This window comes from Neopelma chrysocephalum, unplaced genomic scaffold (genome assembly GCF_003984885.1).
Source record: "Neopelma chrysocephalum unplaced genomic scaffold, ASM398488v2 Primary Assembly neopelma1_45, whole genome shotgun sequence".
NCBI lineage: Eukaryota > Metazoa > Chordata > Aves > Passeriformes > Pipridae > Neopelma > Neopelma chrysocephalum.
In genome coordinates, this window is record NW_020897704.1 from 10374624 (window position 1) to 10391408 (window position 16785).

The 16785-nt window shown below is 37.9% G+C and overlaps 1 protein-coding gene across 5 annotated transcripts in view; it reads right to left on the reverse strand.

The window, feature by feature from the left end:
* Window positions 1-2113: 2113 nt before the first annotated feature.
* The window catches only part of PIK3CG (phosphatidylinositol-4,5-bisphosphate 3-kinase catalytic subunit gamma), a 33538-nt gene continuing 18866 nt past the window's right edge, over window positions 2114-16785 (reverse strand). For all 5 annotated transcript variants that reach the window (XM_027679337.1, XM_027679335.1, XM_027679333.1 and 2 more), the window contains 5 exons: window positions 15759-15849; window positions 12549-12679; window positions 11819-11930; window positions 9767-9924; window positions 2114-4111 (listed from right to left, as the gene is read on the reverse strand). In XM_027679337.1, coding sequence (XP_027535138.1) covers window positions 3830-4111; window positions 9767-9924; window positions 11819-11930; window positions 12549-12679; window positions 15759-15849 — 774 coding nt within the window. In that variant the 3' untranslated portion in view covers window positions 2114-3829. The remainder of the gene's footprint in view (window positions 4112-9766; window positions 9925-11818; window positions 11931-12548; window positions 12680-15758; window positions 15850-16785) is intronic.

The window sequence follows — 16785 nt, forward strand, 5'->3', positions numbered from 1 at the left end:
TCTAACATACACTGTGTAAGTTGCAATTAGAAGATTCATGAAAGCACATCAGTGCTTTTCAGAAACTTTAGTATTACTGGGATGCTCAAAGGGCACACGGACCCTGCAGATGGTTTGGTATCCCAGATTTTAATTTTAATAATGTCTTATTTTCAAGACATGTGCCTTTTGCAACCAGACATGCCTATCTTGTGCCTTTTGCAACCAAACATGCCTATCTCGTATTGGTCTTTTTAACCACCAACGCGCTTGCAACAAACGTGGGTAGAGCCCTTCCCAAATCTTCGTTCGCGAAGCCTAGCCATGATTTTCAAGACTACTTTACACAAACTACATTATAAAGTCATCAGCACAGTCTGTAATCTACATAATCCCTGGCACTCGTGGATTTGCAGAATGCTGCTGGTAGATAAGAAAAAGGTTTATAATGAAAAATACAAGAGTTGTAATTTCCACTGATATTCTTCTCAATCAGTTGTTCATATCTGTATTTCTGTAGAATTGATCACATTTTAGAAAAAAAAACCTGTTAAACATGTTAAATGAGGCTAAATAATCTGGTAATGATGATTAAATACCTCTAACAAGTGCAAACAGTGTTTTCAATGAAGATCTAAATGTAATCATGCTGTACACCTTAGCTCCATTTCAACTTCTCTCCCTGTCCTGGAATATAATTAGGATGGAGCCTTGGGGACACACTCATCACTAACCAACATCTTGATGACCTTGCTGGAGCCAAAGCATATGTCAAGTCACTACCAAGTCTGAGGCACTGACTCCAAGAATAGATTCAAATTTCCACTGTTAGGTGCAGTAGTAACGTGAATTAGGCTACCAAGAAAATATAACACATCTTAAAGACAAAGTAGCCCTTAAAAGCAACTTTCAAAAAATAATCTTAAAACTGTCTGGAGACAACGATGATAATTGAGACCCCTCTGCATGCTGTGTTAGAGCCTCTGAAAAACGTGGTTAGTGACTAATTTACATCTCCTGATTTATAGCCCTTAAAACCCAGCTATTCTGAAGGGTCAGTGTGTTTATGCACTGGAAGACGCAGGAAATTCTGGTTCAGCCTCCTGTTCTGGTAGTGGCGTCTGTGCTAAAGCTCCAGCTCTCCAGGCCTTGGGTATGTAGCTGCCACTGCAGACAGGGATGGCTGCGTTCTGCACTGGGACATGCAGATGTGTACTCATGCCCACCTCCTCACCTGAAAAGCAGTTCCACTCCACCTGGAAGCTGCACTGCCTCAAACCACATCTCTGTACTGTTTCTCCCTTGTGTCAGGGCTTGCCAGAAACAAAGTCAATTGTGGGTGGAGGTTTCCAGAGGGACATGAAATCCAACCGATAACCAGCCGTACGAATGTGCAGCTGTGTACAAGCACAGGGCCAGTGCCCAGGGCTTGCTCTGTAGGTAAAAAGGAGATTTGGCAGCTCCAGAAGTCAGACTGGCAAACATCCAGCACTTAGAAGACACAAGGCAGCCTAGCACTGCCCAGGCAGCCCAACCATAGGCTACATGGGCAAGGAAAGCAATGAAGAGTCTGCAAATAGCTCAGCACGGAGGTGCTCCAGATGTGTGTAACAAACATTGTATACAATTCAATACAGCCCATTGTAAAGTGCTGATAAAAATCATCAGCCTAAGTTTAGTCCTGCACTAAACTGCTTTCCTCGGGTACAGATTTCTCATAGACTTTTTCCTGCTTCAAGAGCGCCATTTCCCTTGAAGTTGTGATTAGCATTTATTTCCCCATGCTAGAGTTAAATTTAGCAGTAGATCTACTTAGTTTTTGAAATTAGGAACTTACTAAAATCTTCTGATCTTTCTTTATAGAACAAACCAGGAATTAATAAAGTGCTCTTAGAAAGTGGCAATATTCTATTCAAATTTTACAATTACAATAACTGCAATTCTAATACTATACACTATTAAAATTTAAGATATCTGACATCGTACAGAGTTATTAATGTGGAGCTAAATCAATTCCTCTGAGTGGGACTTTGAATATGATTTCTAACTGAGATTAAATAGTCTTTAAGAAACTGGATAAAAAATATTTACATGTATTTTGGGCTAAGCTGCTTGTTCATAAATAATAATCAAATGAATAGAACATGTCCATTTATTTCAGATCTATAAAATACAAATCTAAAACCATAATTTTACAGACAATATTCACCATTTAGTTTACATTTTAGTATGGTCTTAAGCCTTGCACAGAATAATAATGTATCAGAACAACAAAACAGTCTACATTTTAACCTTACAGATTTCCTTAACTAGAGTCTACCATATACATAAAAAATAGTTGTGCACAGTAACCAATTAAACATCTACATTTCAAGAATAGATTGGCTACATCTCATAACTGAGACACCAATTACAGTACATTTATTAAAAATCCTTCAAGAATGCACTCAGTAGTAACAGTATTTAAAATAATAACTATTCTGAGAAATGATCAAAGCAAATGATAACAGAATTAAAAAAATTCAGTTAATCATTTATATGTAATGTAAAGCCCATGTAACACTACAATAAAGCAAGAAATTACATGGGCACAAGTGCAAAAAAGCAATATTGTAAGCCATCTTCTCTCTTTGGTAAAAATCAACTAGCAGGAAGTATACCATAATAATTCAAGTTAAAGACTAATTCAGGCTATACCTTTTTTCCTTTCCTACCATAGGCAGACTTGATGATTTGCAGGCATCCTACAGTAGAGAAGTTAAAATTCTACTTAACACTGCCCATTTTCTCCTCTTTTAAGTTCAAATATTGGAACTAAAGATAAGGATTTTTTTCTTTCATAAATAGCTTTTCAGTAGTATAGTCTCTTAAGGAATTTAAAAATAAATAGCAAAATATACACAATTTCAAAGATTACATTTAATTCCTTCTAGGTATATCCTGAAAATATATTGCCAAAGAATAAATAACTTTGGGTTTCTCAAATATTTGGTCAAATGTCAATTACTCTTATATAAGGAGTTTTCTCTGAGGGATAAGGAATTACCACTGCTTTTCCTACAAAGCTTTTACTATACAGGTGAAATTGTAATAACTTTACAGTAAGAACAGAATCTGTAACATAATATGGATGTTCACCATTAAAAAGTACAATAAAAAATCTTTCGAAATTAAACCTTCAGAATTTCATGTTCAAACCTGAGGAACTTCCAGGTAACTATGAAGTTGTCCTGGCAGGAAGGACAGTCAAGCTCAGTTGTCTGTGTCAGGAGGCTACAGTAACAGTAAGGCAATTTCCTCCAGTGGTAGAACCAAAGCTCTTTTCTATTGACAACATATTAAAAGTCCAGAAAGGACAAATGTTGAGGAAGGGACAAGAGAAGGATGTTGGTTAAGAACACTTGAGTGTAAGTCATCCTGAGACAGGCATGGACTGCCTACAGGGATTTTACTATAACCATAGATTATAAATAAATTCTTCTGGTTTTGAAGGACTTGAAAATTAAGGTAATGTCACAGGGGATTTGTAGGTTATCATTTCACTCAAGCTCCTCATATTTATCTGAAATTATTACCAAAGAAAACATGAAAAATGCAGGCCCCATCAGCAAAGCAACTAGTTCATAGAATCCATCCAGCAACTTGAAGTGTCGTTAAAAATTAAAAAAAAAAAATTAACTGCAGGAAGATCTTCTGGAGGGACAGAGCAAAGTCCTTGCCTTTTTAGATGATCCATTTAAGCTGCCAGCAAATTAAAGGCTATTTTGATTGCTCATTTATTCAGACTTCATAAATAACACGTAGATTCACTAACCTCTTATTCACACCCACAGCTAATTTATATAAAATATTAAGCAGAATGCTTTTCTACTCCTTGTTTGATTCCAAGCACAAGATGTAAAAACCAGTTAAATTGCACAGTCCAGCCCTTATCTCTGCAAACCTCTATCTGATCAAGGAAATGCTTTTTGGCATCTTCTTCACTTTTCCCTACTGTCAGTGCATCCCTGATATATTCAATATCTTCTTTGCTGGTTAACTGGGGCATTCCAGTCATTAGCATCATGGAGAACAGGATGATCAGCAGGTTTGTGTGGTGTCGAAGAGCTAAGTAAGCCTTCACACATATGTCCTACGAGAGAGAAGAGTTTTTTGTTAATTAATGAGAAGAGCAGAGAGGGATTGGGCAGGAATTTCACAGGACTCCCATTAACCAGTGCTGTTCAATCACTTATGTCAGAGGGAGGAGACCCAACAGAGCCACTCACCTGAGCAGAGACATGACCTGCTCACCTCTGCATCTGGTGTTCAGTGTGACTTCATTCATCACCCCACACTGGGGCAACGAGTGCTGTTTTGGTGTACAAAGCAACAGCTCTTCCTAACCATACATTAATCACTAAAAACCTCAGCTTCACCAAGATCTCAAATTAATTTCCTTGCCATATAATCTCCTGTGGCTGTTAAAAGAGACAGCAATAAGTCATTGTCTTCCTTTCCAACTGGGATGTTCCCATTTAAAGACCATGGCTGGAAAATGATACTGGATAAAGCAGGGGACTGCTCTTCATTTTGTATAGATGTCTATTAACTTTGCAGTGGTGACAGTTTATTTAACGAGGAAGATTTTTCAGGCCTGGTGTTCTAAGAAATATTTCCAGCTGACAGCTCTAGTCTTCAGGCACTCTGCCTTGCTGTAGGACTTCTATCTTTATGTACTGTCAAACTGGATTCCACAGACTTTTTTTATAGCATTTTCATTTCCATGTATAAATAATCTGTGCTTAACAACATAACCTTTAGAAGAATGAAATATCTACAGCCTGGAAAAACATGCAATGCTTTTTTAAAATAATATTTAATGATAAGTGACTAACATATAAACTGAAATTATTTCTTTTATTAAATTTATTACTCATTTACTATTAGAAATAAGAACAATGCAACAAAGACATCAATCATCAATCAAGTAGAAACTAGGCCTGCAATGCAGAAATGTAAAACCATGAAAAATATCTCTATGAAGGTTGTTATTAATAAAACCAAAGCTGAAGCAATGCTAATTTTTACAAAATTAAATATTCAATTTAACCTTTCCACAACTGTATATTAATTTATTGAAGAATTCTTAGGAAATCTAAATATTTTAATGTAAACTTCCATCAAATCCCATCAGCCCTCTAGAATGCTTTTTTTTTATTTAACAAGATGTGTGGGTTTTTTCATCCTCTGATACAGGAAGATGTGCACAAATAATCTTAACATCTATCACTGTTCACATCAGCAACACCAGGACACCCAACCAGACAGGTCAGGAAGATATTAAGGAAGGAAGATGATGTATTGAAGAATTGTCTGTACAATTTCTTTTTTTTTTCCTATTGCCTGGAAACTTAAATTCCTCACTGTTTCCAAAAAAATTCTGTCCTGAAATAAGATCATATTTATGAACTCCAATGTTCTAGCAAAGCAGAAGATAAATTGCAATGGTCAAAGTACAATTTACAACAGAAAACACCATCATCTTATCACGGGGAATAGTTTCTCTCCATGACATCAGGAGAAAAATAAGAAAAAAAAGAAAAAGATATTTTACTTATGCATTATCAACTTCAAAGAGGGAAATCTTGTCACAAGAGTTAGTCTGTGTTTTGTTCCCTTTGAAAGAGATGAAAGCTCTTTATAGTTACACCAAAGAAGGTTTTACATTTCTGTATGGATGATGCATCTCTGCTCTGGGTGTCTGAGAGAGAAAAACAATTATGCAGTCAAAAAGAACCTGGCATCACTGCATCTCAAAGGCAGTCCTTCTAGGAATTCAAAAGATTTGAAAAATCTGCATCTGCCTGTTACACTTATTTATTCAGACAAGAACTTAATGTAGTTTTGAATTAGGATCTTCCAAGAAAATGAATTTTTACACTTCTGGGAGAGGCAGAGAGAAGCAAAAATAACACAGACAGTCCATATGTGTCAAGGACATGTGCATGTTTACCCTGGGATTAAGAAGAAAGCTACTAACTAATCTAAAGCCATAGGCAAGATGAGAGGAGGTGAGGAAAAAACCAAAATCCCACTGTCCAATAAACGATAAAGAATAATTATTCTGAGAGCTTGAAACTGTCCTAAATACTACTATCCTAAAATTCAGGCATTTTTGTAATATAAAGTGTCCAAATTCTGTTACATCTCTTCCCTGCACAGTATATTCCAAGTAAGTATTTTTCAATGATGAATTGTCTACCCTTCAGTTTTTTATCACCTTTGTTTGACAATCAAATACATGAGATTTTGCAAAGAAACAGAAGAGTTTGTACTGAAAATACAGATCTCTGTACTACCAAGTCAGGAGAGTAATGAAAAAAAAATGAATTAAGTAAATTAAATATAATCAATAAAAACGCATGATTTAATGCAAAAAATTTAATATAAAAACTATCAAAGATAATTTTAGGCAAATTATTAATAGGTTGGTGGACAAAGCACAAAAAAGACTACGAAGATCTCAGATGAGGCTTTCTCAAAGGCTTCTAAAAGTAAGAAGTGAAAAAGTTATGTGTTCATTGGAGTAAGAGAGTTGATGGGTTTCAGCCAAAGGTTGGAAAGGAAATGCCACCACATATGACACAGCAAGAGAAATCTGGGCAGTACTAAGGCAGCTGAAAAATTCATAGACAAAAGAGAAAAATACTTACCTTCTCAGATTAAGTTATGCTTAAATATATGTTTGCAATGAGGACAAAAGCCCATCAAACAGTGCTTCCTACTAAGCATTTCTGTGATGTCATTAATAACCTCTGGCCTCTAATTTTCATTAAACCATCACAATGGACACAAACAAAAATGGAAACAAAATTTAGATTAAGAACTTTCTATTGAAAGGAGCTTCATTGCTAGTTCCAGAAAGGTTGCCAGGCCATTGACAGCCTCAGAAGTTCACTGATAACAAACTATACTCTTCTGCAGTGAATTCCAGACAAAATTAATCGTCATTTTAACCTCTGGTGCCTGCAGTATGAGCTATGGCTACATCTGTATGGACTGTGTCTAATCAGTAACAGAGAAATAAAATTTTTAAAAAGTAGATATTTTAAGTTATTAAAAACACCAAAGCCTTTAAAAAACAAAGGAGTCTTCTGAAGTACAACCTCTTTTAATGTAGCTAAAGTACAAAATAATGAGAGATGCTCTTAAAAATTAATGAAGGATAAATGCTGAGACTTTTCCATTAATACATGAATGAGTCAGCAGGCACGCTGAATGAATCCCTCAATATTAGGAAATATAATGAAATGAGTTAGTTGAAAAGTGAAACTATAATTTTCTTTATTTTTTTTACTCTGGCCATGTAATTAACACATACCTTTTTTATAGCAAAATATGTGATGCAGATCTTGCTCTATGTTACTATTTTGCTTGTATGAAAGTATTTTAACTTCCTTTTTACTGGTCTTTGAGACGGAAAAGCCTTTTAATGTACTACCATAGTGGTTTATAAACAGTAGCTGTTGCAGCAGAACTATATATGAACTTATATTTTTTGGTGACTTTATTGTTGCCCATGCCTAAATCATCTCACTTAAAATGCCCGGGCCACATACCATGGTCACAGCTCTCAAAGGCAAGGCACATTTATCACCTTTTATCTGGTTAATGACACTAACAGAAATGACAGTGGTGCTATCACAGCATTCCTAAAATGTCTGCATTAGTGGGATGAAATTAGAAATTAATTTTAGAATTAGTACCAGAGTAACAAAATGTGTATTTAGTCAAATCCAAAGCAGGGTGATGGAGGCATGATATATTGAAGAGAAGCTGAGACCAAAATCACCTCCAATTGCTTTTGGCATTTGGGCTGCTGAAGTAAACGTCGGATATTCCCTAAAGAGCCAGATGATCCACATATACAAACACAACTTTACTTCATTGAAGACATCAACAGGTCTTTCAACTCTGTTTGAAAGTCCACTTTCACACTTGAACCATATTCTGCTTCCAGAAAAGAGGTCTTCTTTGAAATAACACACCTCAGAGTGGTGTTTCAGCCCCTCACTTGCACATGGCTACATCTGCAGCAACAGCATCATTCCTGTAGGCAGCACAGCTCACAGGCTTCTCTGAGAGCACGGGCTCAGCATCCCCTTCCCATCCTTAAATCTTTTGAGCTACAAGCCCCCTTCAAAACACTTGCACTGTGATAAAGCTAGTCCTTGCAAAATGAAGACTCAAATATTGCACTTGGTTCTTCAGTTATTTTCAGAAGTGTGGGCAGTGACTTCAATGAAAAGACAGTCGGGTCTTCTCGTGGGTCCTTCCCCCGCACCCCCACCTTGTGACTGCCTCTGGTGGACAATGTGATTTGTCCTAAGATAAGAATACCAGGTGGGAATTGTCCTAAGATAAGAATACCAGATGGGAATTGCAGGGGGAACTGTCTGGATGCTCACACAATGAATGCATTCCAGAGATGGGGGAGCAGCGATGACTGCGATCAACTTTGGTACACATGCTCTGATTTTGGTACACATCATCCTGCAAAAGGGTATAAAAACTGGGCCAACTGGGCAAACTGGTCTCCTGAGGCTGCAGGCAGCTTCCACCCCTGGCAGGGACACCTGCAGGGTATGCTCAGCTGTTAAATGGGGAACACTCACTTTTGTACGAGTGAGTAAAAGTGCTGAGATCCGGTCACTTAAGGAGATACAATGCTAAAGTAGTTACAGAGAGGACCCACCTCGTGTTCTTATCTTAGGACAGTTCACACTGTTCATCATAGACAACTGCAAGGGAGAGGATGTGTGTGTAGGACCCAGATCTGCTATATAATCATGTATATGTTCAAAGGGACATAGTCACCATCCAACAGTGAGAATCTTAATTAGGTACTCAAGTTAGAAAACCAGACTCCTGACTGGGAATGGTTCACCCACAGCAAATCCAGAACATAAAAGTTAGGCTTTTGCTTTGACTCACACTCTGCAGGAGACTATTCTTTTGATATTGTAAGGAACCTGCTTTCTAAATCAGGCACTTATTTGAAGCCTCTAAAGATGACCACAGGAATAACACCGCAGACATACATTTACTTCAGACTAGCCATGCTCTCAACCACTTCATTAAACACGCTGAACAGCATTTTGCTTTGCTCCCTCTTTGCCCAGGTCCTACAGTAGCTTGAATAATCACAACTGTTTTGGAAGTGCTCAATTTCAAATAGAAGCTGCAATTGAATAGATTTTTAACACCATTCTTTTCTTTCAGAGTTAAAATCTATCCATGCACTTCACAAAACCGGCATCTAACATAGTTTAGGGTCACTACAGATTTTTATTCAGATGCAGCAGTCTGAGCACTAAAACTTGAGGGCAGAATCAGTAGGGAATCACTAGCAAAGCCAGCTGAGGAATGCCTCACACCTGCTCGCACTACACAGAGGCTCTGCTTAGTGTCATGAATTTCCTCTAATTTCACAAGCACTGAAGTCCTCTGCAAAGTATTTTCAATCTAGGCAAGAAACAATGAAAGCACTGCTTATCTGGTCTGCTGCTAACAAGCTTTTCAATGTGGTTTTGTAGATGTTTGAATTCTATTTCCCATAATCCTACAAATAATTTTTGCTCTTAATTGGGCCTAAAATATCCCGGAATTGTATTATGATTCATTGCATTTTACTAACATAATGCCAAGGAGCCTAGACCTTTGAAAACCAAGGCGCTAATGTTCATTTCAGAGGATAAAAAAAACATTGCTTAATTGATTTGCAGCTAGATACTCATTCTTTTACCTGAAATTTATGGAAATGGAGACTTGTCTTCTTTCCGGAAGTCCCCATGACATACAGGAAATCTGGAGTCAGCACAAAAGGAACTCTCTCCTTATTAATTCCAAGGAAGCTTTTATAATTCCCAAGAATATGACCAAAATCAATATGGAAAAGGTTACCTTCATAAAGAGAAGAAGTAGTCACAGTCACACTCAAATACAATACACTGCCAAGAACACTTACTTGTATTTACAGTAGTTCCAAACCCTCTTTTTTGATATATATGATCACTCTTTAGTTCAGCAGAAAAGACAATTTTCTCTCTTTTTTTTTCTTGAAATAGATAATTCTATCCTTTTGACAAAATTACTTTTTATTTATCTTTGGTAGTTGTTAAAAACCCAGCAGAGCTGTTGTATTTTCTAAATATACACTCACAGCTTTTCAAAAATCAACCAAGGAAAGCCTGTGTCTCAGATCCAAAACAATCAGGGCATCACTACACGGAAAAGGCTTGAGGGTTGTTTCAAATACCCATGGGATTCTGGTACTACCCATCTCCTTGGTATACGTCATTGACTACAACATGCTTCTTCCTCACAGACCTGCATTAGCAATCTCTAAATCACTCTATGTGCAGAGTAACTCTCTATTGTCACCCCTTCTGATAGCTTTGAGAGAGCAGTAGGGTATCAGTTCCCACAAAAGCAATGAAAAACTTCCCTTTAAAGGATCTCTACATCTACAGGACTGGAATTTGCTGCTACTCTTCAGATTACTTCATTACTTTCCCTGGCAGCCAGGTTAAGGATAAAAGAATATGGTTACTTAAAAACACAGATTTGTAACAGTGACACATGAATAAAAAAATATAAAACATCAAATTATGTAAGATGATACTTAGGAGTGAGTGATCTGTAGGTGGAAAATCCTTATTTTAAGCCAGCTTCCAAGTTCCTCCAACCTACCAAATCTGACTCCCTGCAGACCTCTCAGACTGACATCCTTCTCGCTTCTCAGGCTTAAGATAGCCCCCATAAAAGACTCAAAGGCAAACCTGCTCCTGACCATAGCAGAATAACACTTCTCTGCTTCTCTGTCTACTGACCTATGACTCATGTTCAGCCTATAGGAACTAACACTGTATTATATTATATATAATGTTGAAATTAAAGCATTCTTTTGTTGTCTTTTCCTCAAGGACTTCTGCTGAACTTTTTTACTGTAGTCTTCAATTAGCTAATTTCTGCCTTCAGGGTACTTCTCTCTAGCAAACTGGCAAAATTTTAGCTATCATATGATGAATATTACATATCCAGCCTTCTAACTAAGCCCTAAAGTATTTTCCTAATTTTCCTACAGACTAATTATGAAGCAAGAGGATCATGAAACTAAAAGTGAATTCCTTAGACCAAATAAAACTTCTCCATATGTACTGCCCGTTCTGGTGTCCTTCCCGGGACTTCCATAGGTAAGTAAAATTAGTATGAAACAATGTGCAGCTACAGAAACAATTGTCAAAGTTTATAGTACAAAAAAATTGTGGTTTTCTTCAGAAGGATTGCAACTTTCCCCCAGACTTTAGCAGCAAAACCAATACACTCCATGTACACTTATTTCCTAGGATTTTTTTACAATACATAAAGCAATTATGTTCCTCAGAAGTGTAAACATCTGAATTCTGACATACAGTTCCACTGAATTCTGTCAGAACCACATCCACACATCAGCAGGTGAATAGCTGTCTGCTTTATGAAGTTTTTCTGGTGTTTAGATTTTAGATGTAGACACTAAAAAACATTGTTTTACATTCCTCATGAGTTAGTTTGTACCAAAATGCTCCTTGAAAAATAATGGCATTATTAATGATAATATCTAGAGCCTGTATGAAGGCCAACAGGGGTGACAATACATTTCAATGTCACAGGAGGACCCGAACATGTAAGCAACACTGACAGAACTGGATTGTGTCTCTTCATTATTTGTTAAATGCCTTATTCATTAAAATGAAAAATAAAGGTAGTTAAGTATAGACAGTCTATACTTCCATGAAATTCTCACAAAATAACCCACCTGTTTCTGTAATCATGATGTTGTCATTGTGCCTGTCACCTATTCCAAGTACAAAGGTTGCCACACAGTATCCAGCACAAGAGTAAACAAATCTTTCCACAGCTGCCTGAAACTAAAAATAAATCTTAGAGTTGACAAATGCTTCAATGCTAGACACTAAATGCAATAATTCTCAGTTATGTACCTTTCTGTTGACATGTATCTATCAGCAGTTAGACAAACTGTCTTATAAAACACACTGCTGCACAGCAGAGATCACGATCACAGCCCCGCACTGCACGCCCTGTGCTGTGTGAGCAGGCTCTCTCTCTCAGCACAAAGAAAAGCAGTATATAGTTGCTCACACATTCCGAGGAAGAAAAGCTGGCAGAAAGCTCTAGCTGGTCATTGGACCTGCCCAAGCAAAGGACTTGTGAATACCCAAAACTGTATCTAAATCCTCTAAAACTACACTGACTTTCAGTGTTCTTAGATGTCCTTTCAATCTTCTCCTCATGTATCACTTCTAACTTCCATTGACAAAGAAGTAATTTCAAAAGCATCTTGTCTCTCAGGAGTCTGGCTGCCAGCTGGATGCTAAGGCTCTTTCACAGACACCTGCAGCTGAGTGCAGGGAAAACAAATGGATTTTTCAAACTCCTGTAAGTAACAAACACAAACATATGGGCTCTATGCCCCTAAATCAGTAGGGTACATCTGAAAATCCTACTTAAAAATTCAAAGAACTCACCTTCTCTTCAATCATGCATCTCTCTTTGAGCCATTGGTTTAGTATTTCATCCTTAAATGCACCAGTGTTCCCAACTGTGCTCTGTTGAATTTTGGCAATTGTTGTAGCATCTTTCACAATTTCAATCATTCCTAGAGAAAGTAAGGAAGAAGTTAGAAGAAGTTACTGAATTTATATCAAAGCATATTAAAAATATACAAAATTAAATTTTAAACTGGGTTTTAAAATTGACTACAGAACTTCATAGGTTGTGAGCAGAGATTCATTTTACAAGCAACAATGGTTCTTGTTCATTTCCAGCTGAAACCAGCCAGAGCTCATAAATAGCCTGGCATCCTACAATCCTCCTCTTTTAAAATGGAAAGTATCACATGATGAGTGGGGATCCTCTGCATAAGGCTTTTCCCCAGGAGAGGAACTACTCCTGTCCTGAGCCCCATTCACATTCTCTGCAGCTTCTCTCCAACTTCACAAATATGAGGAGCTGAAGAAAAGCTTCAGTGTTGCAGCAGTCTAGAGATGCAAGTGTTGCCAGGGCTGTGGCAGAGGAACAGAGCTGGCCATCCTGCAGTAAATCCAACTTAAGCTTCAGTGTTCATATACACAGAAAGGTTCAGAAATACCAGTACACAGTGAGGAATGGCAATGAGATTGCTGGTGGAAAGCTCTGGCTGTCAGGGCTCACAGGTCTGTCCTAAAACTGAACAGACCCTCGCCAAGGCAAATTGGCACATCACAGCAACGTGGTGCAGAAACAAGGCCTCATACTGTCCATGACAACATGGCATGTGATGTAGGGGAAGCTAGAGGGAAATGCAGGAACAGAGACTGCAACACAACTCTACACCGTAGCCAAGACTAGCAAATACAGACTGCCCTTGGATTGGGCACACGTGCATGGGGGGGGAAGTCAGATTTTAGTTGAGGTTATGAGGTAATTGGCAACATTTTATTTTCCTCCTCTGGTTCAAGTTCAACAGTGTCTTCTAGCTTCAGGTCCAGCTCAGAGATGAGCAAGCAAAGAAAAATATCCCTTTCTCCTCAAAGCGATTCAAAGCAGTTTCTGACTTGGTTTCAGTTTGACTCTCTCTGAAACAGATCAATTTATTTCTATTCACAGACCTTTTTCCTTTTTGCAATTACTGCATTATGTGCAAATTTTTCAGTCACAGAATAACAACTCAGTAATCTCTTCCTGCCCTCCACTCATGACTGAATTCATGGTTGAATACTCCCTGAAGGTATCTCTTCTGTCTTGACAGTGGCCTGGATTTGTTTGTAATAAAACTATTGTGGAAATATGACCTCTGAAACCCACCATCAAGACCACCAAATTAAAAAGCTCTGCATTTTGGTCCGTGCTTGCCAAGTTGTTGTTTTTCTCCCGGGAGTGAGCTCCAGATCACATTCCAGCTGTTGAAAAGGTTTTCCCTGCCTGTGCTCAGAAATCTCCCTCTACCGGCCAACAGCTCCTTGATTCCGGGGGCGCAGAGCTGGCGCAGAAGGCATCTTCTCTAACTAGGACAGAGGTCCTCAGCTGGGCTGCATTCGGCTGGGAGGAAGTGCAGCAGTAAATGCACTATGCGATGGGTTTCTGGGGATCTGTGGTACTAAAGCAGATGACTTTTTAAGAGCCAGCTTGAACTGCCCTGAAATTCGGCAGGGATGCAGCACAGTAAGTAGTGATAATTGTCTCGCAGAGCTAGGAACATACAGATGCTCAAAGGGAGGGAGAACAGGGTATGATCTTTTACTAGTGATACATAGAAGAGAAAATTCCTCCTATAGAGCAGAAGTCTATTTGGCAGCAGCAGTGGAGAGGACACATGTTTCCAAAACAAACTGCACTGAATGGAGATGTCTTTAACAGACTGAGAAAGCCCTACAAGGGAGGGGATGCCAGCCCCAGGTGTAAGACACCTGTTTCACCCTGTGCTCAGTGTAGCATGGGATACTGTCCTTATGTCAATACACAGAAACTGCCCAAGTTCCATGGAAATATTAGGAGGGAGGGAAGAAGAAGCTTGTAAGAAGACTGCATGTGAATATTGTGAAAGAACATTTGCATGCCACTACTCTTTGGTTTTGTTCCAAACAAGCATAAGCTCTACATCAAAGTGTCCAACATCGGGTATTACTAATTTAGGCTGCAGGTATTCCCGCAAGCCAAGCAGCAGTGTTTACATGATTAACCATGCCCCTATTGTGGTGCTAAAAGGAGGCTAAATTCTTACATCTCTTCCATGCATATAGGAAAATAAAAAATTATTTCCTTAAAGAGACAAAGGAATGGGGAATCAATTAAGAATTCATGAAATAATTAAGTCTGTAGCTTGAATATGAGAATGCTGAGATCACTAGCAGAACTTCTCTTTCTTCCTCCATTTTTTCAATAAATTACATTGTCTTAAGATGATTTTAAACAAAATCATACAAAATCCTAAAAATCTCTCTAAAAAATTTACCACATTTAAAAGAGGAAAAAAACCCAATCCTCCTTATATTTAATTAGTATTCTGATTTACAATGTTCCATTTCCTTTATTATTAAAATTCTATCAATATGTATTATTCAATTCTACAACATTTATATTAGGAGAAAGGAAACCCTCTTATGTCACACTACCAGGTATTTTATCAGTGAGTTTCGGTTTCCTGCATTGCTGAGATATGCTGAAATTTTATTTGCCAATGGATTTTAGAGAGCAAGTGCATTACAGACGTATATTAAAAAGAGTTCTTTATTTTACTGGGATTTCTTACTTGATTTCTCTCACTATGAATTCTGAAAAATAGATCATCACGTTGTTGCTTCCATGTAGTATAGGGTATGAAGCTTCAAGTCAGGAAAAAAATGTAGATGTTTTGCTCTTTTCTCTGTTTCATTCTTATCAACACATTAAATCGTGTCTTGAATAAGTCACTCACTTTCACCGCTGTTTCCTACTAAATATTGTTATTAAAGAGAAACTTGCAGCATCACCCAAGCAGTTGGACTTGCACAGGAACCACAGTTAAGCTGGTGCAGCAGCTCAAGGACATTCATCAGAAGGGCAGAAACCACTGCCAAGATGCAAACGAAGGCTGCTCAAAGAAAATGTAATAAAGTTCTATTTATCTTAGGACTACAGTACATATTAGATTAGTTCTCCCATACACGACTTCGGTAAATATGATATTTTGAATTTCTAATTACAGTGTGATCACATACCTATTTTGTTCCCTGTAGAAATACAACCATATGGTAACAAACAGAGGTCCAAGGATTCTGCTTCCCAAATGGATTCCATAATTCGAAGAATCTAGTAAAAAAAAAAAGTATATGCTAAGTTATTTCAGATTATTTGAATGTTACGTATTACTCATACAAATAACACTAACCAGATTTCTGAGATGGGGCTAAACTTACATGGCTATTGGACAAATTAAGAGACAAATACAGAAAGTGTGCAGCCATTCAAGATTATCAGTTACAGAACCAGAGTTTGTATTTCTCATCTGTCCTGTGACTGGGCAATCTCTACCCCTTTATAGTATTAATAAATATATTGTATAATTTCTACATATGCTGTGAGGTTGAATACATTAGTAAGTATGTCCATTTTTCCCCATAAATATCCCCAAAAGTACTAACAAACCAGTTTTCATAACAATCACTGAAATATTACTACAGTAATGCTACCTACCAATTTCTTTTTCATTTAACTTCACCCATTGCATAAATAAATGATAAAAATGCTTCATCAGAAAAACAGGCCATCTTTCACGAAGTAAGATTCCATCTCTAGAACACCCAGATGTGATGTATGGCATATGGCAAGAAAAAACAGGGTTACATTATGGACTGGGTCTGGCTGGGATGAAGCTCATTTTCTTGAGAGCAGCTTGTATGGTGCTGAGGTTTAGGCTGGTGACCAAAGCAATACTGGGAACACACTGATGTCCCAGCTATTGCTGAAGAGTGTTTGCTGAGCATCAGTGCTGCCTGTTCCTCGCTCTGCCTCACTGTGACTAGATCAGGGAGGGCACAAGAGGCTGGGAGGGGACACAGCCAGGCAGATGACTCAAATCAACCAAAGTAATACACCATGCTCAGCAATACAAGAGGGAGAAAGGGGGTTAGGTAGGTTAACCATCCCCTGTGCAGGAACTGGCTGGACACTGCTCTACCCATGGGATGTGGTGACTGACTGCCTTAGCATCACTTTTTGTTTTCTTTCTCTTTTCTTCCACTTCTC